Source organism: Vicugna pacos, chromosome 4, assembly GCF_048564905.1.
Source record: "Vicugna pacos chromosome 4, VicPac4, whole genome shotgun sequence".
In the NCBI taxonomy this organism is placed as follows: domain Eukaryota; kingdom Metazoa; phylum Chordata; class Mammalia; order Artiodactyla; family Camelidae; genus Vicugna; species Vicugna pacos.
In genome coordinates this window covers 5,267,777-5,289,835 of record NC_132990.1, presented here as the reverse complement: position 1 = coordinate 5,289,835, position 22,059 = coordinate 5,267,777, and the positions used below count along the sequence as shown (strand labels likewise).

Here is a 22,059-nt window from a genome sequence, read left to right as displayed (position 1 = left end):
CTAATTACCTCCCACCCCCTCAAACAACAAAACAAAGAAATAATGAAGGTGTTAAGGAAAATGGATAAGCAGATGCAGATATAAAAGGTATATAGAAGATAAAGATATACAGAAGCACAGACATAAACAGAAATATGGAGTATCCCATATGGAGGTCTGTACTTAAGAAGATGCCTGAGCAAGCAGACGAATGCTGTGGGTGTCACTGGCCCCACTGGTAATCCCGAAAGGGCTGAGAGGCGTTGTGATAGAAATTTGGTGGTGGTGCTGCACGACAGCCGTCTTTCTTTTTCTCTGCAGGAGTTGGCGACTTCAGCGTGTGGGAGTTCTCTGGAAATCCTGTGTATTTCTGCTGTTACGACTATTTTGCCGCCAATGATCCCACGTCCATCCATGTCATTGTTTTCAGTCTAGAAGAGCCCTACGAGATCCAGCTGAATCAAGTGATTTTCTGGCTCAGTTTCCTGAAGTCTCTTGTCCCGGTTGAGGAACCCATAGGTAAGATGCATTCACTCACCCGAGATGCCCCTGCGGGAGGGGGTGTCCTTCCTGCCGGCTGGTGCCCCAGGTCGTGCCAGGGTCCTGCAGCTTCTGGCTGACGGCTGAGGCCACCCTGATTCCTCCTTCCAACCGGAAGATCTCCACTCTGGAATTTCCTAAGGCTCAGCTGTTTGTTTTGTTCTGCAGGGAGTTGCTTCACGATTTCTGCCACAGAGACTCAATTCTGAGTACTTCCTTGAGAGCCATTTCTCACTTTATTTTTACATTTTAGAGCTGTGGTCATTTTTGTTCAGTGCACAGCGGCGTGCCTCCTCTGACAGCTACTGTGCCTTCACCAAATGGTGCACAATTAATAAACAGAATGGGCCTTCTTTCTGTAGTTCCATCCAAAATCAGAGAAAAGGAACCATATTGACGGAATGAACGCATTACCTTCGCTTTATTCCTAGAGGAAAACACAGCGTGGACAAACTGATTTTGTTCTTTTCACACACAAAAAAAGAAGCAGCCTTCCCTGGTGAAATACGAAACTCAGCAGTTCAATTTTTTTTTTTTGAAAAGCATGTAATCATAAAACAAATTGGGCTAATTCCCCTCAGGTTACCTCCACTTTGCCTCTTCTTTCTTGTTCTTTTTCATGTTTTCATTTTAAACACTGCCATTACTGAGAGGCCGTCTGCCTGTGAGAACTGTAGGAGTTCCCCTTCCGAGCCATCTCTGTGCTGTGCTGCATTCAGTGGGCCTGCTCTGGTCTTGTAAAGGACGTCCCCGTCCCCTGCCCCGAGTCAGAGATTAGATCTCCTTTCACTGAGCAAACAAGGCCTATTTGGAGGAAGATCTGAGAAGCTGCCTCGTGCCCTGTGGTGGCGTCTGGTCCACTTCTGAGCAACCTTCCTGCTGACTCAGGAAATAGGCTGGTTCCGGGTTTGGCCACTCTTAGGCCTTCCAGAGGTCACTCCCAGCGCCAGGCAGGGGCCTGAGGCAGAGCATCCCACCTCGCCGGGGGAGGAGAGGCAGCCAGGAGGGAGGACCCGCCTCTGAAACGGTTGGCTCTCTGCCCTCAGCCTTTGGCGGCAAGCTAAAGAACCCGCTGCGAGTTGTCCTGGTGGCCACCCACGCCGACATCATGAACGTCCCCCGTCCAGCTGGAGGCGAGTTCGGATACGACAAAGACACCTCGTTGCTAAAAGAGATCAGGAACAGGTAAGCCGGCCGCTGCGCCTTCCGGGATAACACAGCAAGTCACGTGACCCAGAGGAAGGACGTTTTAATATATTTTATTGAAGTGTAGTCAGTTTACAATGTTGTGTCAATTTCTGGCGTACAGCACAATACTTCAGTCATACATGAATATACATATATTCATTTTCATGTTCTTTTTAACCATAAGTTACTACAAGATATTGAATACAGTTCCCTGTGCTGTACAGTATGAGCTTGTTGTTTATCAAGTATTTTTTGGAAAACTTTTGATCGCTTATAAATATGAATGTGCACAGAATCACAATGTAAAAAGTACATATTTTTACTTAGTGGAAGTTTGAATTCGCAGCTCCGTTTAATATGCTAGTAATTTGAATTCTTGGTTTGTCAGCTGAAGACACTCATCTGTTATCTTCCTGGTAGGAAAAGCAAAGCTTCTGCCAATGCTTTACATCTAAGATGTTACTTTCATACCCATCCCTGTGTTGTTACTCCATCAACTTGAATGAACGTCTCTTCTCCTGACATGTAAAGTGAGTGCATGAGGCCTCACCTTTCCTGCATCGTCGGGGGACCTGAAGCCTGTCCTCGCTGGGTTCTCAGCTTTTTGTGGAGTCCAGGGCGTCTGTCTGCACAACTAAAGCAGGCAGGGGCCCCAGGCCTCCACACCTGGGCGACATTATAGAGTCCAACAAACAGCAGGTGGGAGGTGGGGCATCAGAGCTTCCTTGCCACGCGGGACCAGACTTTTGGCCCAGCAGGAGCCTGGCTCCTGTGAGAACACCTGGTAAGACTGCGTTACTCTGATGAGGGTACTGATCTTCCCTTAGGTTTGGGAACGATCTTCACATTTCAAACAAGCTGTTTGTTCTGGATGCTGGGGCTTCTGGGTCGAAGGACATGAAGGTGCTTCGAAATCACCTGCAGGAAATACGGAGTCAGATTGTCTCGGTGAGTACACCTGGACAGGGCTGGACCCGACCTCTGCCTGGACCCTCCAGGGACCCGGGAGTGGCTTCTTTGTGTGATCCTTTTGGTTTGGTTTGGATTTCATGGGACCTAGTATGAGATGTCTGCATGGCCATTTTTTATCCTGTTGCTCTGGGATGAGGAAGGAAGGGTAGAGAAACAAAGAAGGGACCTCAAGACGAAGGGTTGTTTTGGGCAAGGTGGGCCGCCTTAGAGTGAGTGTATGAAGTAATGACAGTTTGGGTGGGTTTTTAAATTTATTATAATTTTTTAGTGCAGGTACTGGGGATTGAGTCCAGGACGTGTGCATGCTAAGCACGTGCCCTACCACTGAGCTCTACCCTCCCCCTGGTGGTTTGTGTCTTAAACAAATTGCTTCTTAGAAATTACAAAAGCCAATTCAAAAGTGAGTTATTGTGAAATATTTGGGAAATGCAGAAAAGTGGAAAAACAGTCACCAACAAAATTCCTTCATGAGTGTGAAATTGTAGATGACCAAATGGGGTGAGGCGGTGTTCTTGGATAGCCAGATCTTACTAAGTGGTTCACTTTCCCAAGTTATATAAATTTAATACAGTTCCAGCGTCTAAATGGGATTGAGAAAACTGGGGTTTTGTCTGAAAAGTTCAATAGAAGAGTAAATGAGACATTATAAAAGCTCTGTAATCAATAAGTAAGTGGAATAGATTAGTGAGTGTAGAAGTGAATCAGAACATCTACAGAAATTTAATGGAAAACAGATGTTATTTAAATTTAATGGGAAAAGTGTTTATTTGACAAATGACCTGGTACAACTGGCTCTTTGCCTAGAAGGAAATAAGGTTAAATCCTACCCACTGCGAAGCCCAAAAATAAACTGTCGGCAGATTAAAGCTTTTAAATATTAAAAACAAACAAACAAACAAACACCCCACAAAGTCTGGAATGGAAATGGAAGAGAATTTATTTTTAAAATAACTTTAGAGTGCTTCAGGAAACCTTTTAAACCAAGATAGAAAACCCAGGAGTTTTCAAAGAAATGCACCTATTTGACTACATAAAAGTTAAAGGTTTTTCTGGAAAATAAATTCCATGAACAAAGTTAAAAGGTGGGATAGACCAGGAAAAAATGCTTCCAATGTCTCTGACATATAAAAGGTTACTCTCCATAATATTTTAAAACTCTCTGAAATTGGTACGAAAAGGGCAAACGTCCCAATGAAAAAATGCTAAAATAAAATGTTCCGGGGACTGTACCTGCTCCCAGACCCGAGCGTAGGGTCTCGCCCTGCCTCCCCTGGCGGATGCCGACGTTAGTGATACTTGGCTGTTTGCCTGATGGAAATGCCATGCGCACAACCCCAGGCTCCAGCTCCAGGTGGGCTTTGGGAGTTTCTAGGACCACTCTCCTCTCTCATGAAGCCTGGTCCTCGTCTTTTTCTGAAGGGGGCGGCGCCGTGGCACAGTCAGTGGGCAGGGACTAAGCCTGCTCGGCCTCGGAGAACCTGCTCACAGAAACCAGTGGGTGGCGATCACGAGCTGTGGTTTGCGAAGGACTCCGCGCCTGCGCACCAGGCGGGATGAGGGCCGGTAGGGGGATCCCGCAGCCCCACCCCGTCCTGGGCTGTAGGGAGTCCCTGAATCCTTGAAGTGTTGAACCGGGGCGTGGCATGATGTCTGCTTCACTCGCCCCCCCCCCACCCCGACCCCTCGAACTTCTGAGATCAGGCAAGTGGAATCACCAAATAGCCTTTATCCCCTGAACTGGAAGTGGAATTTAGGGGGCATAAAAGATATTCGAGAAGGGACTGCCTGATTAGTGATGCAGTGCAATGTGTGGCTGGTGGAGTTTTTAATTGGCAAAGTGTGTTGATAATATGAGTCTGCAACATAGACCGATTTATTTAACCAAGTTCAGAGATTAAAAACCCAATTACCAAGAATTAGTCAAATTTGAAATATTTCAACAATGACCCCCATGAATACCTAATTTACTGGTTAAAAAAAACCCATCTAATATTGATAATGATACTCACTTTTCCTGTCTCTCTGTTCATAAAGTGGCCATCACCTGGCTGAAACACTCACTTCAAGAGTGGGAGAAAAAACGTTAGGAGTCGGTGGACATCAGTTGATTGGATCCACAATTCCAAAACCGTTACTGTGACGCCACGTCATCTGTTTAACATGAGCAATAGAAGTGAAAGCCTCTACACTTTCATATTTGATAAATACATCCTGCTTAGAGGCAGCACTGAAAAAAGAACTGCCCCAGTACTCAACCAAAAAAACCACTAGCTCATCCAGAGGACTTCCCACAACACTGCGGATATGGGCGACATCGTTTTTATCCCAGCTCCTCCTGAGTCCCTGCAACTGTCCGTTGACCTGTCCCTTCCTGCATGTTCTAGGTCTGCCCTCCCATGACTCACCTGTGTGAGAAAATCATCTCCACGCTGCCTTCCTGGAGGAAGCTCAACGGGCCCAACCAGCTGATGTCATTGCAGCAGTTTGTGTACGATGTGCAGGACCAACTGAACCCCCTGGCCAGCGAGGCGGACCTCCGGCACATCGCGCAGCAGCTCCACAGCGTGGGCGAGGTGAGGGCTCGAGCCCTGGCGGGGGTCTGGGAGGGGCCCCCCCCGGGATGCACTTCTGCTCCCAGTCCCAGTGTCTGCAGCTGGGCTGAGCTGGGAGGCAGAGTGGGAACTGCCCACTGCCCATGATGTCTCCAGACATGTGACTGTCACACGGAGCCTCGGGTGATTTTCTGAACTGCAGTTCTTTGCCCTCCTGTTCACCTTAAGAGCTGTGGTTTTGTTTTGCTTTGGTTTTTGTTTGTTTGTTTGTTTTCCGGCTTCTCTTAGTTCTGGAGCACGTTCTTGCTACTCTGGGTGGCTGGGCCGCTCCTCTGTCTCCCTGGGGCACTTGGTGCTTAGCTGTCATTCCTGTGGCTTCAGGATGTCTGCTCTCCAGGGGGTGTTATCAGCTCCATACAGACCTCTCGGGTTCATGGACGATCGAGAAATCACAGTGACACGTCCTCAGGGAGATGACAGCTAGAGACACAAAGACAGCAAACAGTGTGCCCCAGAAATGGCCAAGAAATAGGAATCTTTGTTCCTAGTGGTGTTACGGTCAGCACTGGGGTGCAGGTTAGGAAGCCTGTTCTAATTGCATCACGCAGGGCCCATCCTTCTAGAAGGGGCGTAGCCTTCACCTTCCTCCATCACGTGAAATCAGGAGACAGTGTAAACTAGTCTGGGCCAAGAAGAACAGTTCTGAAATTTAAAAACCAGAAGCAGTTCTGAAGATTTTGAAAACCAGAAGCTTACCTTCCCAGTCTCAGGTGCCACGTCGGACCCTGTGGTCAGTTTATGTGGATCATATAATCTTGAAATTATCACTGAATCCAGAAGCCAGTGAGTAGGGCCTCAAGGAGTGATTGTGTCAGCTTTGAATTCCAGTGAAACTAAAGCTAATCTACTGGCGCCTTCAGCAGTCCTTTAAATGATTGAATCCAAGGATGGGGACAAGGGAAGGACTGAAGCTTGCATCGTAACATAGTGCTGGATATTTTTTAAAAAATAGCCATAGTAATAAAGTCGCTCTTTTTAATACAGTATTCTCTTGCCTTCTGGCATTTGAACAGCAACTTTCTAGATCATAGCCATTAACCCACATTGTTGGCATCACATCCCTCCCTGTTCTTGACACTTCAGTAAGTAGATGAAGGCTTAAATGAAGGCAGAAAAAAAAAGAAGGGGTATCTAAATCAGGTGGCCCCCACTCTGATCAGCTGCCAGCCCCTCCTCCAGTCCTGATTCCTTAGTATCCGATCCAAGGGCCTTACTCACATTCCCTCAGTTGTCCTTCTCGTGCCTTTTCTGGGCTCAGGATCCCACATCGCACCCACCAGCCGTCTCCTTGATCTCCTCCAATACCAGACAGTTTATCAGTCTGTCTTCCGTGATCCTGAGGAGGTAGTTGTGTCTAGGACTGAACAGTAGTCCCCCAAACGCCTGATGAAAACCTAAGTAGATACTGCTCTACCTTACAGACATTTTCAGTCTAAGGCTCAGTTTGGAACAGAATTGGATACAGAGGGCATCTCCAAGATTTAAACCAGACGATGGGGAGGAAAAGTCCTTCTGGTGCAAGCAGGTCCAGAGCCTCAGCCTCCACATGAGAGTGGAGTCCACCTTTAAATCACCATGTTTTTGCAGAACTGTTACTAAACAGAAGTTTGTGTGCCCTACGCACAGTGAGGCCAAACTGAAACATCAGAGTTTAGAGCAGAGAGAGGTTTATTGCAGGGCCGAGCAAGGAGGACAGGCGGCTCATGCTCAAAAAACCCAAACTTCCCATGATGTCCAGGAAAAAGGTGTTACAGACAAGTCTGGGCTGGGGCTGCAGCGTGTGACTTTCTTCTGATTGGTTGGTGGGCAGGTAACAGGGCGTGTCCCAGGAGTCCTGTGCTCGGCCTGAAGTTGCTGTCCTCCACCTGGATGGGGGCCTCAGTTCCTGCAGAAGAACTCAGAGATATTGTTATGTACACTCCTTGAGGAGGAACCAGGACCCTGCCCCAGGCTGTGCTATTGTTCTTAGCCTTTTTTTTTTTTAAATATTTTTATTGCAGTATAGTCAGTTTACAATGATGTGCCAAAGTTGCTGTTAGCTGTTCCTCACTTCTCTCTGCCTTCCCTCCCTTCCCTGATTAACAACTGTTTGAATCTGCCCTTTGGAACTCAGGGAAGGTCAAGGAAGCTAAATGAAGCCTATTTCTTACATACGAAATGGGAGACATGGGAAGGACTTGTACCCGGGAGGTACCACGATGTCCTGCCCCGTTTCAGAACTATCCCAGAACCGGGAGGGAAGGAAGGAAGGGCAAGTGTTCCATAAAGGGGAAAGTTGCTTCCATTTTTGGGAGGTCACACTTTTTTCCGCTCCTCGACTTCTGCTTTTTAAAGGAGTGAATGTGCCAGGAAAAGCTCAAGTGCCCTCTGGCCATCACTTCTTGCCTCCTTCCTCTCTCTTCTGTCCAGGGCCGACCTCTGTCATGGTTCTGCGTCCCTGTCTGGATCTTTCCAGACCTTTTTTATATGTACGTGTGTCAAAAGTTGACCTCGCAGTCTAATATCATAACATTCTGAGTCTTTTGCAAAATGTCAAGCCTTCAGAGAAGTTGCAGGAGTGGTTCAATGAATTCTCACACCCTCTTCGTCTCATTTCACCAACTGTTTAAGTTTTGCTACATTTGCTTCTCTCTCTCTTTCCTGTTTATCTATTTGCTTTGAAAACATCATGACTTTATAATTTAGCTTATGTCTCCTAAGGAGAAGGACGTTCTCCCACATAACCACAATGTAATTAATTAGCACCTCCTGGAAATACAACATTGATATAGTATTATCATTGAATGTATAGTCCTCATTCAGGTGTTGGCCACTTGTCCCAATTTCTTTCACAGCTATTTTTATTCCTTTATGTGTCTGGGGATTCAGAATCCAGCCAAAAATAACCCATTGCGTTTGGCTGCCATCCCTCTCTCGGTCTTTAATTACACTGACCTTTTATAAGAAAAAGAGTCAAAGGTCGTCTTTTTGAGAGTCTCCCTTTTGACATTGCCAAGCTGGTATTTTTGGCTTTATTTTTTTTTAGAGACAAATGATTCATTTAGTAACAAGGAGTAGAAAGGAATTCTTAGTTCCTCTTCCCTCTTCTGATGGCTAAACTGAACTGTGGTGATCAAATTGCAGTACACACAGGAATCCTCTCACGGTCCTTGATCTTTTGCAGAAAAGCAAAGATGCCAGAGTCACAGGACTTGGTGACTGTTGTTTTCTAGACAGAAGTGCTGGGTGCTGTGCTTTCGGATGTGGCAGTGGTCGGGACATTCTCTTTGTCTTCGGGTTTCATGGCAGGAAACAGAAGCGCCTCCTTGATGTTATTGGAGTCTGTGAGAAACATGGCGATGCAGTCGATGCCCGTGCCCCAGCCACCTGTGGGGGGTAACCTGTACTCCAGGGTGGTGCAGGAGGTTTCATCTGTGAACATGGCCTCATCAGCCCCGACAGCTTTGGCCTTGGGCTGTTCATCAAAAAGCTGTCGCTGTTGCATGAGGTCATGCAGTTCGGTGTAGGCATTGCATATCTCCTTTTTCATGACAAATAGCTCAAAGTGATGCAGGAAAACGGATGTGGGGCATGAGGGGGGCCGAGTCCCAGGTCTCGGTTGTGCCCTGCCAAGTGTGGGTCCTTGGCTTCGTGCAGGAAAAAATTCAAGTGTGAGCCACCGTTGAGTAAAGGTAGATTTATTTAGAGAGACACACACTGCATAGAGTGTAAGACAAGAGAAAGGCAAGGAAAAAGGTGTGGGAATTGGGTGCTCGGATTAAAGTAAAAGTAGGTACACACTCCATAGACAGTGCGGGCTGTCTCCAAAGGGGAGAGAGCGTGCCAAGGGCCACTAGGCGTGGTGTTGTCACTTATTATGGTCTCAGTAGCTTAACAAGCCCCACAGGTGGGATCAATCCAACTGCCCTGGGGAAGGAGCTGGGATTCCCAGGGACTGGGCCACCACCCGTCCTTTGGCCTTTTGTGGTCAGCCTTGGGGCTGTCACGGTGCCCACGGGCATGTTATTTGATCACACTGTTACAATGAGCGTATAATGAAGCTCAAGGTCTACTAGAAGTTAAACCTCTTAATCCTTAAGACCCACTAGGAAGTGAATCTTCCACCATTTTGGTGTTAAATTGCTGCCATTCCTTCAGTGGCTGTGCCCTGCCCCCTTCCCTCCTGTCTCAAAAGCATTCAGTCGGACCTCTTTAGAGCGTGCCATTTGAAGAGGGTTCATTATCTGTGGGTGATCACAGATGAATGTAGGATTGACTCATGTCATTTCCAAGAACTCCCCGACAAGCTTATCAAGGAGCCGGGCTGTGGAATAAGGCGGAGGGCATTCACCAGCTTTTGTTGCACAGATATCATCAAGAATTTTGTGAGTTTCTTCAGTTTCAAAGAGGTTAGTTTCTGGCAGCTCCATCCCCAGGGCTTTCTCAAGCTCTTCTACCACGCTGATTTTCTGGAAGGATGGGGTGAAGTCAGTTTCATCTGCTTGGCCCTCTGGGCCATCTGGATGGTAGGTGACCTTGTAATTGCCTGTAATGTGCTTCACCGTCCTTGAAATCATCTCCGTGATTTCCATGAGATCATGAGTCTGCATAGGCCATGTAGAATTCACATTGTGGGTCAGATCAATTCCTTCATTACGGAACTGGCATCCAACTTCATAAACCCAGTCAACGCCACCAACCACCAGCATTTTATGGCAGAGTTCTGGGGCAGTTTGCATCCAGCTCATTGTGAGAGGTGATAAAAGGATTGGCCACAGCTCCCACAGGGATAATGTTCATCATGGGAGTTTCAATCTCCAGAAATCCCAGCTCGTCCAAGAAACTTCTTATATATGTGATGATCTTAGAGCGGATGATAAATTTCTGCCTCACAAAGTCATTCAGGATCAAGAGCGGATGATAAATTTCTGCCTCACAGAGTCATTCAGGATCAAGTCCAAGTATCTCTGACGGTATCGTGTTTCCTTGTCTTTGAGGCCAAAGTGAAGATGAGGTAACATGTGCAAGCACAGAGACAGCAGTGTGCTCCCGTAGGGAATGATGCTCAGTTCACCCTTCTTGGTTTTCCCACGATTGCCCTGAATGCCAATTATGTCTCCCCGGCACAGTTTGTTATTTATACAGATAAATTCTTCTTCTGACTTATAATTCCTGGAATTGGCCATGACTTGCAACTTGACCCCCTCTTCTCGAAGGTCATAGAAAATGAGCTTTCCTACAGAAGCTCTTTTGGCATGGATCCTACCTGCCACCTTTAAGGTGCTGTCAGTCAGGTGGTCCCCAGGCTGCAGGTGAATATATTCTTGAATAAAGTGAGTGAGCGAGATGTCTTTGTGGAATTTGTGTGGGTATGGGTCTTCCCCATTAACCTTCATTTTTTGGACTGCTGGGCTGCGGATCTTGTAGTATTGATTTGGGTCCAGGCTCTCCTCCTCTGTACCCACACCATCGTCAGCAGTGTGGCTGGTGGCAGCAGCAGTGCCCTGGCATAGTCTTTTCTCACTGAGCTCCTTCTGCTTGGCCTCCTTCTCTGCTATTTTCTTCTCAGCTTTCAGGCGTCTCTTTAGCTCATTTTTGCTCAGTTTCAGCTCGCCACTGTCTACTTTAACTTCAGCCACCTGCACTGCAAGAAAAAAAATTTAATTGAAGTATAGTTGATTTACAGTGTTGAGTTAGTTTCTGGTGTCAGTATTGATTTGGGAGATCCGTCCACATGAACGTCCTGGGTCATTCCTTACGACGTCTGCAGAGATTTCATTACTGTTCAGGCCCTTTTGGGCTCTGAGCAGCAGTGCATTTGGCTATGTATGTTCCTATGCATGACTTATGTTGTCCCCTCTGGCAGATCAACATCATGCAAAGTGAAACGGTCCAAGACGTGCTGCTCCTGGACCCCCGCTGGCTCTGCACCAACGTTCTGGGGAAGCTGCTCTCCGTGGAGACCCCGCGGGCCCTGCACCATTACCGGGGCCGCTACACCGTGGAGGACGTCCAGCGCCTGGTGCCCGACAGCGACGTGGAGGAGCTGCTGCAGATCCTGGATGCCATGGACATCTGCGCCCGGGACCTGAGCAGCGGGACTATGGTGGACATCCCCGCCCTGATCAAGACCGACAACCTGCACCGCTACTGGACGGACGAAGAGGACGAGGTGCGGGTCTACGGCGGGGTGCGCATCGTCCCCGTGGAGCACCTCACCCCCTTCCCCTGCGGCATCTTTCACAAGGTCCAGGTGAACCTGTGCCGGTGGATCCACCAGCAGAGCGCGGAGGGAGACGCGGACATCCGCCTGTGGGTGAACGGCTGCAAGATCGCCAACCGCGGGGCCGAGCTGCTGGTGCTCCTGGTCAACCACGGCCAGGGCATCGAGGTCCAGGTGCGCGGGCTGGAGACGGAGAAGATCAAGTGCTGCCTCCTGCTGGACTCGGTGTGCAGCACCATCGAGAACGTCATGGCCACCACGCTGCCGGGGCTGCTGACGGTGAAGCATTACCTGAGCCCCCAGCAGCTGAGGGAGCACCACGAGCCCGTCATGGTCTACCAGCCGCGGGACTTCTTCCGGGCGCAGACCCTCAAGGAGACGTCGCTGACCAACACCATGGGCGGCTACAAGGAGAGCTTCAGCAGCATTATGTGCTTCGGCTGTCACGACATCTACTCGCAGGCCAGCCTGGGCATGGACATCCACGCGTCAGATCTCAACCTCCTGACCCGGAGGAAACTCAGTCGCCTGCTGGACCCACCCGATCCCATGGGGAAGGACTGGTGCCTTCTCGCCATGAACTTGGGCCTCCCTGACCTTGTGGCAAAGTACAACACCAATAATGGGGCTCCCAAGGAGTTCCTCCCGAGCCCGGTCCACGCCCTGCTCCGAGAGTGGACCTCCTACCCCGAGAGCACGGTCGGCATCCTCATGTCCAAACTGCGGGAGCTGGGGCGCCGGGACGCGGCCGACTTTCTCCTGAAGGCGTCCTCAGTGTTCAAAATCAACCTCGACGGCAGTGGCCAGGAGGCCTACGCCTCAAGCTGCAACAGTGGCACGTCTTACAATTCCATTAGCTCGGTCGTGTCCCGGTGAGGGCAACCTTTGGCTTGGGCAGGGTCTGCAGAGGCAAGGGGGACACAGCCCATCTTCACCACGGGGGGAGATTCCGGAGCATCCCTTCCTGTGCCCACATCCCGAAGGACACCGCCCTCCCTCCCGCTTCACCTGTTTCTCTGCCACTACCTCCCTCCTCTCACACATTCTGTTGTGGGTGAATGGTCTTTCTAGTTGAAGAGCAGACCATATCCTTTCCTTTGGCCATTTGAGAAGCTAGCCTCCCTCCGTCTCTCACCCTTTAGTACCTTGCTGCTTACTGATAATTTTACTGGAATTCCTAACTTTTCAATGAAATTTTTTTAAACTGTTATATTGATTGTCCTTTAAAAAAAAAAGCGCACATTTATCCAAAATGTGTATTTCTTATACTGTTTTCTTTGTTATACCATGTCCTCAGCTTATCTCTTTTATATTTGTAGGAAAACTCCCACGTAAGGAATCCCACTGTATGATTTATAAACAGACAATATGTGAGTGCCTTTTGCAGAAGAGGGTGTGTTTGAAATCATCCAAGTCAGCCAGGAGCTGTCGTGAAAGAAACGCTCCCTCTCTGTCTCATGCTGTAATGCTGATCATCGCCAGAGGTGCTTCACCCGAGTTTTTTTGTTTTTGTTTTTGTTTCCTTTTCTTCTTCTTCTTCTTTTGGCAAGTTTTGTGTTTCCTTTGGCAAGGAAAGGGGAGAAAGAAACCTCCTCTAGAGCGATTTCATGGCCAGTGCTATTGCTCCGATAAGACATGTTTGTGTTCGCTTTTGTTTCAACTCAGCGTGAACACCCTCCCGGAACCTACAGGCTGTCACGTGTCCTCATTCCCCGTCATCTCAGGTAGAAGGTTGACCCGGTTGTAGGGAGCGAAGACCTGTGTGAGAATTCAGAAGACCCTGACTCCTGATTTGTGGCAGTTTGTTGTCATTTGTGCATAGCAGATGGTCCTCCACGTTTATATCCTGATTTGATAACTTCCTGTACTTGAAGTCTGAAAAAGAAAATAAAGGAAGCAAATTTTCTTGCAGTGATTTTAAATTGTGATAGAGTTTTAAATTGAAATAAGGGAACATGTCCTAATTCTTCTGTCCTGAGAAGCATGTAATTTTAATGTTATATCATATGTATATATATATATATATATATGCAGTATGTATATACATATATATTAATACAGGTATTTTTACTTAATCTATAAGATGTAGTGAAAAACTTGTTTTTCTTTTCTTTTTTGTTCTTTTTCTTTTCCTCTTTTTTTTTTTTATATAAATAAACAGTTGCTTGTCGCATTCGTTTGTGGGTGTTTAATTCAAAAGGGATTCTTTTTCTCTGTTTTGCTTTCCCTTGCCAGTACCCCACCTCATGGGACAAACCAGTCCAGAAAGTGATTTCATGGATGGAAATCAACCCAAATTATTAGGTTCTTACCTTCCTGCTCTTCTCTACTTAGAGACCACACTGCCCCAAGGTCATCAACTAGAAACTCTAGTTTAATCTGCATGGTAGCTGTAAGTGACAAAACCCATTTCTAGTAAAATCTTAAGGCTGCTTTAAGGAAAAAAAAAATAAGCAAAGGAAAAAGATTGAACGGATAAAGACTAGAATGGTATCGGTGATTTTCTCTATGGTGGTCGGAGTAGGGTCCATTTGTTTCGCCTAAATTGTCCACAATAAATAAGATCTGCTTTTCTAAGGAGAAAAGAAATAGTGATGGAATAAAACTAGAACATGGGCATGCGTTGAGAGGATGGCACTGAAATTGAAATTGCGGTTGCCTGAGAGGAGTAGAACCTCGTTTTCTCGTATCAACTCTCCTGAATGTCGACTTCATTTCTCCTGCTTCAAAAGACAGCTTCAGGCTTAGCACCAGGCAGCTAGGACCTAGGAGGCAAGGGTTGCCTCTGGCAGCATCAGTAAATAAAATCCCAGAGAAGGATTTTGGTTGCTCCAGCCCAGGGCACGGAGCCATCCCGCTGCTTGGGAGAGAGAAACGTTACATGACTGGGCTGGGCCCAGGGATCCGGGGACAGGGTTGGGGAAGGAGCTGTTCTCTTCGAAGAGGGAGTTCTGTTAACAGGAGAAAGGGACAGGGCGAGGATGCTGAGCGAATAAAGCAGGGTACTGGAAGGGTCTTGATACTTGCTTTGTGCAGGTGCCTGTTCATAAGAGTATGGGGCCACCTAAGCTCCTAACATGCTGAAGCCATACTGAGGGATCATTACGACCCAAATTTGAAGAGTTTAAGGACCGCTGAGCTCGTTGCCCTGCCCCGAGAGATGCTGTGGGGGCCTTCAGTGCCTTGAACTCTGGGTAGGCTGGAACTGCCTGGCAAGGTCCCAGCGTGGGTTGCCAGCTCTGCCTCCTGCAGGAGGGAAGAAACAGGCCATCCATAGCTCACCTCCTGGGGCCTCAGAGCGTATCAAAAGATACAGAAGGAGCCAGAAGGAAGCCTTTCGTGGCCTTTTCCTTAGAGTTGCTATGAAATGCACTCTAGCAATATGTTCCGCATCCCCTGGGAGCTGCCACTGCCCTGGGGTGACAGAGGTCTCTGTATGCACAAGAGCATCCCAGGGACCCAAAGTCTCTGTGGAGAGGACTGGCGGGCACCTCTGGGAGTTCTGATTGGTTCCGAAATCTGGATCCCACACCTGGGACAAGGAATCAGAACTCTGGATGGGAATTTTTTGCAGAAAGGGGTTTACAATTACTACAGGATTCCTTGAAACCATAAAACTACATTTGACCCTCTCAGTGTCCAGAATCTACACCAGTCTTACTATGAATCCTGATGGTGTGACCCCAGAAAAGCCACTCCTAAGTGAAGGGCTGGGCCTGCTGGCAGAAACAGCAGCTCCAAGCCAGCCAGGCTGTAAAACCCAGGGGAGATCTGAGTTAAAAGTGGAAGGCCTTCATTAAGAGTTTTGCAAGCTGAAAAAATTCTGGAGGTGGACAGTGGTGATGTTTGCACAACCACCTCTGGGTACTTGTTGCCACTGCACTGTGCAGTCACAAGAGGTTAAAATTTAAAATTTATGTTATATTTATTTTACCACAATTTTTTAAACATGAGGACAGAGGATAAAGGTGGAACCTAAAGACATCCAGGTAACGGTGACGCTTGGTGAGTAATACACAAGACGACCCGAGTATTTAGAGCAGCCCAGAAAAGCCTGCACCTCCCCAACCCAAAAATAGAAAAATGAGGAATAGAAAAATAAAAGATTGCTTTTTGGAAGATTTGGTATTTGTTATTTTAAAAAAACTGTGAAGTGGTTATCATGGGAAGAAGAAGTAAGAATTTTGTTTGGCTCCTTTTCTTTCTTGTTTACTATTCGGTTGGAGTGTTTTGTTTTGTTTCCAGTTTGAATTCATACCTGGGATGGCGCCAACAGTCTTTTCAGGACTTTGGATTCTTGAGGACTTAATCAGGCCACACCGTTGAAGAGGATGACGTGCTCTGAGTCAGCACTCCCCTGGCGTCTGCTGAGCGCCTGTGGAGGGCACCGCGGGGCTCACAGCAGGGATGCAGTCTGGTGGGCTAGTGCCTGGGCCCCACTCCTCACACGGGCCTTGGCCTCAGGGCTCAGCTCGGCTCTCAGGAATCTGATCTCAGGGGCAATCTTCAGGGATGGTAGCTGTGCTTCGGGTGGCCACCTGAGGGGGAGGTCAAATTCATCCTTGCAACCAAAGGTCACGTGCGGATGAAAGGACTCAGCCAGCTGCCAGGCAGAGGCCAGGTCGGGGACGGGAGCGTCTGTCCCTGCTGAGCACCTGGCCAGGGAGGTGCCCCTGAGAGGAGATTTTAAGGAGTTGTCCGCACCCGCTTCCATCTGCAGCCCTGGAAATGCACATGGCAGAGCTGGAAATAACTCCAGAAAGCAGCTGCTAATCCTCGCAGAACACCGAGCCTCAGGTGGTGGCCTGGGACTTGTGTGCACAAGGCAATTCTTTGATCGAAAGAAGTGTGTCGGGTGGGGAAGAGGGGCAGGAAGGAAGCTTCACAGACATCACAGACGCTTCCCTGGGATCGGGCTGCGATGCCCATCGCTAGGAGCTGAGGAGTGGTGAGGGTGGCCTGGCCAGGGGCCCAAAGGCTGTGACTCCAGCCTGAGGGGTTCCTATTGGTGATACAGCGAAGGAACCGAGACAAGTTTCTGGCTGATGTGTCCTGTCCCACCAAAATCACAGAATTTTACAATGAAAGAGATCTTACGGATGGTGTGACTCAACCACGCTCTTGGGAGGCTGGAAATAAAGCATTTAAGAGATTTAGATGGGGGTGGGGGACGGTGGGGAGGGTATAGCTCAGTGGAAGAGCACATGTTTAGCATGCATACATGTGGCCCTAGGTTCAATCCCCAGTACCTCCATTTAAATAAATAAGTAAACTTAATTACCTCCCCACCAAAAGAAAAAAAAAGGTTAAAAAAAAGAGATTTAAACAAAACAGCATAGTTCAATTATTAACAGTTCAGACTAAGTGTCAGGCCCTCTGACCACACCTAAAATGCTTTATACTCCTCTGCTAAGCATTTATATTTTAGTGTGTGCGTCCAGAGTGTATGTGTATGTGTGTATACTGTTTGTTTATGCGTAAGTGTGCATAACTGTATGTGCGTAAGTGTACGTCTGTGTGTGTGGCACGTGCATGTGCTTGTGTATACATGTAGCTGTGGGTACATGCATGTGTGTATGTACGCATATAAGCTTGTGCATATGAATGTATAAGTGTGTGTTTGTCCTGTGTGTCTTGTGTATATAAACGTGTGTATCCGTATGTCTGTGTTTCATGAGGTGAGGGATTCTCTCGCCAAAAAGACTTGTTCTTCTGGCCAAGAGCCTTGATTCCCGCTGATTCAGCCGTGAGTGCCCGTTTCCCACGACGGAGGTGACTAACAGAGCATCACGAGAACTGTCTTATCCCGCCCCTCCATGCGGTCCTCCGGCCCCAGTGTGAGCCCAGTGGGATGCTGCAAGGCCCTCAGGTTCTGTCCGTCACAGCAGCAGTGATGATGGTCTTTCTGTCTTCCAAGAAAGGAAGGAAGAAGGGGAGACCAGTCACCCTAGACGGAGGCCAGGGCTGGTTCCTCTAAGTCACGTGATTCTGTGACCAGTACTCACATGGGAAGGAGAAGCCAGGCATTTATTGCTGACAGTCTGTGCTCCCACCTCTGCGCTGGGAAGCAGCTAACCACATGCTTAACATGCACGAGTTCCTGGGTTCAAGCCCCAGTACCGCCTCCGAAAATAAATAAATAAATAAATAAACCTAATTACCTACTCCCCCCCCCAAAAAACCCTAAAATAAATAAATAAAATTACCTAGAAAATGTAAAGAAAAAGAATACTTCAATAAAAATAACTTAAAAAAAATTAATGGAGAGCAGCTAATCAAAGTCCTTCAGGGCCTGCCCTCCCTGGGCTCAGCGGAGCACCTGGCTTTCCAGGCAATTTGATGCAATGGAAGTTTTATTTTCCCTTTAGCTTTTTTTCTAGACCTTTTTTGGGGGGGATGGTGATATTTAGGTTTACTTGTTTGTTTATTTTTAGAGGAGGTACTGGGGATGGAACCCAGGACCTAGACGAAGCATGTGCTCTATCACTTGAATTACATACACCCTCCCCCTCCAGACTTAGTTTAATGTAATTGAAATCATACAAAAAAGTACAATTTTATGTGCCTTTTTTTTTAATTGAAGTATAGTCAACATACAATATCCTATTAGTTTCTGTTGTACTTGTGCTTAGCATTCATGAGGTCCTGGTCCTCTGATAAGTAAGAAAATTGTAATATTAAATAAACCTAATTACCCCCTCTCAAAAAAAAAACCCCAAAATGCAAAAAAAAAAAGTAATAAAATAAAGTTTTAAAAAAAGAAAAAAAAAGTCAGCAAGAAATGAACATTATCATTTCAAAACACTCTCATTGCATCTGGGTGCTCTGGTCTCTTCTATTTGCGTAGCTTCCCTGCCATTCCGCTCAGGGGTCCCAGTTCTCCGGCTGACAAACGTCGCATCTCCTGGGATCCAGCTGTCTAGCTAGGTCGGGGCCAGTGTGTTATTTTGATGTTTATTCCAGCTTATTTACAATGGGGAAACAAAGGAGGAATTTACCAGTCTAAACTAGCCATCCGTTGTGAAGATCCCACTAAAGGTCCTTTCGTGCAGAAAACAACCAGCCTCAGGGCAAAAATGCAAACTTGGTTATCCTGTTCTAATTTGTGGATTTAGCTGACTGCTTTCTTCTGGTGACATTGGTGACATTTCACGTATCTCGCCATAAACTGGGCAACAGCTTGTTTTGACTAAAGCCTTGATTTGATTTTCCTTCATCATTTTTGGAAGGATGCCGTCCTGAAAATGAGAAATAAAATGAATTTTACTTCTCTCCGTTCCCAGAAGCTGTAGCCTGAAACTGCCAATAAAAAGTACAATTTTACGGCCCCTGGAACCCTGAGAAGCACTACTGGGGGTGGGGGTGGGGGTGGGGGTCCCACTCTTTGGGAATGCCATAAAGGACATGGGAGCGTGACACTTTGTTTTACAAAGTTAAGAGCACTTAGAAACAGCAACATCTACCAAATGCTGCCACCAGTCATCACAAAAACAAAAACAAAAACAAAAAAACACATTGTGATGCAAAAAAAAAAAAAAAACGGAAAACTAGGTAAGTTAGAGTCAGAATAATGGGCATTTCTTTTCATTGAATAATTTAATCTTAGGAGGAAAAGTCATCCGGGGTCCTTATTTTCTGCATGTCCCTAGACAGACAGGTCATGGGTCACGTGTCTTTAAAGTTGACCATTTGGTTTGTTCAGAAGCCTATACTCTTTGCCACGTCTAGAAGTGTGGGGACAGCCCCACAGGCCTCTTCCCATGAAGTATTCCATGATGTTGAGTCTATCCTCTGAAAACCATAAAACTCACCCCCTGTTCCCAGGCGGGGCGAGGCTCCGGAAGCACGGCTGCTCTGGACACAAGGACGCAGAAGCTCAGCGTCAGGGAAAACCTGCAAGTCGTGCACATCTACCCTGGCACGACCTGCCAGGAAAGGCAAGGGTCAGTCATCTGCTCCAGCTGCCCCAGGCAAATTGCAAAAGCGGGTTTTAATTCACCATCCTTATTCTATCCTCCAGGTTGCATAGAAATCTTGACTCATCACCCGAAACAGCCACTTAAACTTTTTTTAAAGTTGTTATGTTGCTTGCTGATTTTTCTATGTATCATAGACAAGATTTGGTGCCTACCCCAGCTTCTCAGGAGCTTTTGGAATTTGGAAAGGCATTTTATCTCTCTCTATAATAAAAATCTCTGGATTTTTACTGAATGTCAGGAGCTCAAAACTTTTATTTTGGAAGTTAAAGCCTGAATATTGAACTCTTTTTCTTTTCACTTCTCCTTTAATAATCCTAACACTTCTCAAGGAATGGAAACCTCTGGGTGAATCAAGGGAGAGTTGCACATAAGAAAGTCAGCAAGAAGAGGAGGGTATCGCTCAGTGGTAGAGCCCGTGCTTAACATTCATGAGGTCCTGGGTTCAATCCCCAGTACCTCTAGTAAATTAAAAAATTATAATATTAAATAAACCTAATTACTCCCCTCCTCTGCCAAAAGCCCAAACTGCAAAAAAAAAAAAAGTAATAAGATAAAAATTTTTTAAAAAGATGAAAAAGTCAGCAAGAAATGAACATTATCATTTCAAAATATTCTCATCACATCTGAAATTAAGGGACTGAGAGGAAAGAGGAAGGAAGAATTAGTGTTTAATGAGGACAGGGTTTCAGTCTGAGATGATGAAAAAACCCTGGTAATGGATGGTGGTGCTGGTTACACAACAATGTGACTGTACTAAACCGAAGCCGGTTAAAGTGGTCAATTTTGTTACGGATACTGTATCACAATAAAAAAGAAAAATGAAGCTTGCTTCCCAGTGAGCAGGTGAGTAAAGGCAGCTCTCTCGTCCCATCTTGGCAAGAGAAAAAGAAAGAAGCTGGGAATGACGGTGGTGGGTGCTCCTAGGAGGGCAGTGGTGACCACCTGGGAGTCGGGGGTGCGGGCGCGTAGCCAGACACGTCCGGCCCCTGGGACTATAGCTTCGGTTTGACAGCCCAGCCTTGACTTTCTGCCTGCTTAGACCGTCCTCAACTGTGAACTCTGATCAAGCAGAGAGAGAGAATTCTGAGTATCTTACGTGCAACGGCCTGCTACCTGCCTGGCCTGTGCAGACAGGAGTGTGATTTGAAGACTGTTCAAAGGTGCCTGGAGGAGGGGGCGGCAGGGGCCACAGTTCAGCTGCATTCAACTCACTCCGTGTGCTCACGGGGCCCTGGCTCTCCACATGCATAGGTGATCGTTGGCACTAAGCCCCAGTCATTCTGAAATTACTGTTTGGCGCAGGCTGGGCTGGATTTGTGCCCAGACTGTTTAGATCCCTCTGAGTTCACTCCACTATGCAAATCGTGGAGCATCAACCAGGAACAGGTCCCCTTTCCAACAGGAATGGCCAGAACTCAGGCTGGAGGAGGGCGGGGTGTGGGAAAGGAGTTCACCAGCTGGGAAGCGCCGGCCCGAAAACGGAGGGCAAGGGGCCAAAGCGGCAAGTGTCCCAGCCCATTAGGGAGACTGGCATTTTCTGTCATGTTTGTCAACCTTCGTCCTCGTTAGTGTCTGAGTAGGATAGGAAGTGAAGTTGTGCCCACTGGAATCACAGGACTGGCCTAAGGAAAAACGGTAAACTTGAATTCTCCAGATTTCATCAACCTTCTGCACTTCCTTCCATTTCCTGGGGACTAATTAGCCCCTTTCAGATTCATCCAGGACAGTAACCCTGCCCTTGGCCCTAGTGACTCTCTCACACTGTTAAGAACTATCACATTCCTTTTTATTCTAAGAAAATCCTATTTATTTATAATTGTGTTAATTATCTTTTTTGGTGGGGAGAAGGTAATTAGGTTTATTTAGTTTTAGAGGAGGTACTGGAGATTGAACCCAGGACCTTGTGTATGTTAAGCATGTGCTCTACCACTTGAGCTATACCCTCCCTCTACATTCCTTTATTCTTAAAATAAATCTGGCTTGGACCTTACTCATGCAAAATCTTGTCTCCTTCATTCTTCACAGAGCTACTCCTCCTCCCCAAGTTTGTGCAAAGGGCCTGTGGTCGCATGGGCAGTTTGTTTTACCACCCTTGGTCATCCCGAGATGTGTGACCTGCCCCGTCTCAGTGCCAAGCCAGTGGATGGGAAACTTTTTAGAGCCCACCCTCTCTAGGCTCAGCCTAGATAATTTCCGCTTAGGTCAGAGGAGAGTCACAGAGAACAGGAAGCCCTTTCAAGAAATGTTTCCATGGAGACAGTGGCAGCGGGTTAGGGGCTGTGCCTAGGGTAATGACTGTACGTAGGGCACTGGGAAGGATGTGGTCTCTTGGTTGCTGTTCCCCTGGACTGTGAGAACGGTCATATACGAATAAAGCATTAACTGTTGTCCTCTTGCAATTCTCTTGAATGATCTTTAATGACCAGTGACCTTCCGTCCAGGTCTGATACAGCCCCGTGGTGCGTGCTGTGGCTTGTCTGGAGTTACACCGCCTGCCAGCAGAGAAAGTGCCCAAACCTCAGTTTATTCTTCTGTAAAATGGGGATAAGGGTTACTACGGTGAGCAAATGCCATAACCCGACACAGA

General features: G+C 47.2%; 1 protein-coding gene, 1 long non-coding RNA gene and 1 pseudogene across 7 annotated transcripts in view; 1 reads left to right on the top strand and 2 right to left on the bottom strand.

Moving 5' to 3' along the window:
• DAPK1 (death associated protein kinase 1) overlaps positions 1 to 13,409 on the top strand; it is a 179,868-nt gene extending 166,459 nt beyond the window's left edge. For 5 of the 6 annotated variants that reach the window (XM_072959179.1, XM_072959178.1, XM_015243525.3 and 2 more), the window contains exons 22-27: positions 301 to 498; positions 1,566 to 1,704; positions 2,535 to 2,655; positions 5,064 to 5,252; positions 11,137 to 12,365; positions 12,813 to 13,409. In XM_072959179.1, the coding sequence (XP_072815280.1) occupies positions 301 to 498; positions 1,566 to 1,704; positions 2,535 to 2,655; positions 5,064 to 5,252; positions 11,137 to 12,365; positions 12,813 to 12,828 (1,892 nt within the window). In that variant the 3' untranslated portion in view covers positions 12,829 to 13,409. Of the gene's footprint in view, positions 1 to 300; positions 499 to 1,565; positions 1,705 to 2,534; positions 2,656 to 5,063; positions 5,253 to 11,136 lie in introns of all 6 variants that reach the window. The other variant, XM_072959180.1, reaches the window with a different exon arrangement.
• LOC116279927 (lysine--tRNA ligase-like) lies at positions 8,500 to 10,988 on the bottom strand (annotated as a pseudogene).
• A 5,019-nt stretch (positions 13,410 to 18,428) lies between the features above and the next one.
• On the bottom strand, positions 18,429 to 21,615 carry LOC140695795 (uncharacterized). The gene is made up of 3 exons (XR_012071611.1): positions 21,464 to 21,615; positions 19,305 to 19,418; positions 18,429 to 18,731 (listed from the first exon to the last, which is right to left on the bottom strand). It is a non-coding gene; the product is annotated as an uncharacterized lncRNA (long non-coding RNA).
• Between the last annotated feature and the right edge of the window lie 444 nt (positions 21,616 to 22,059).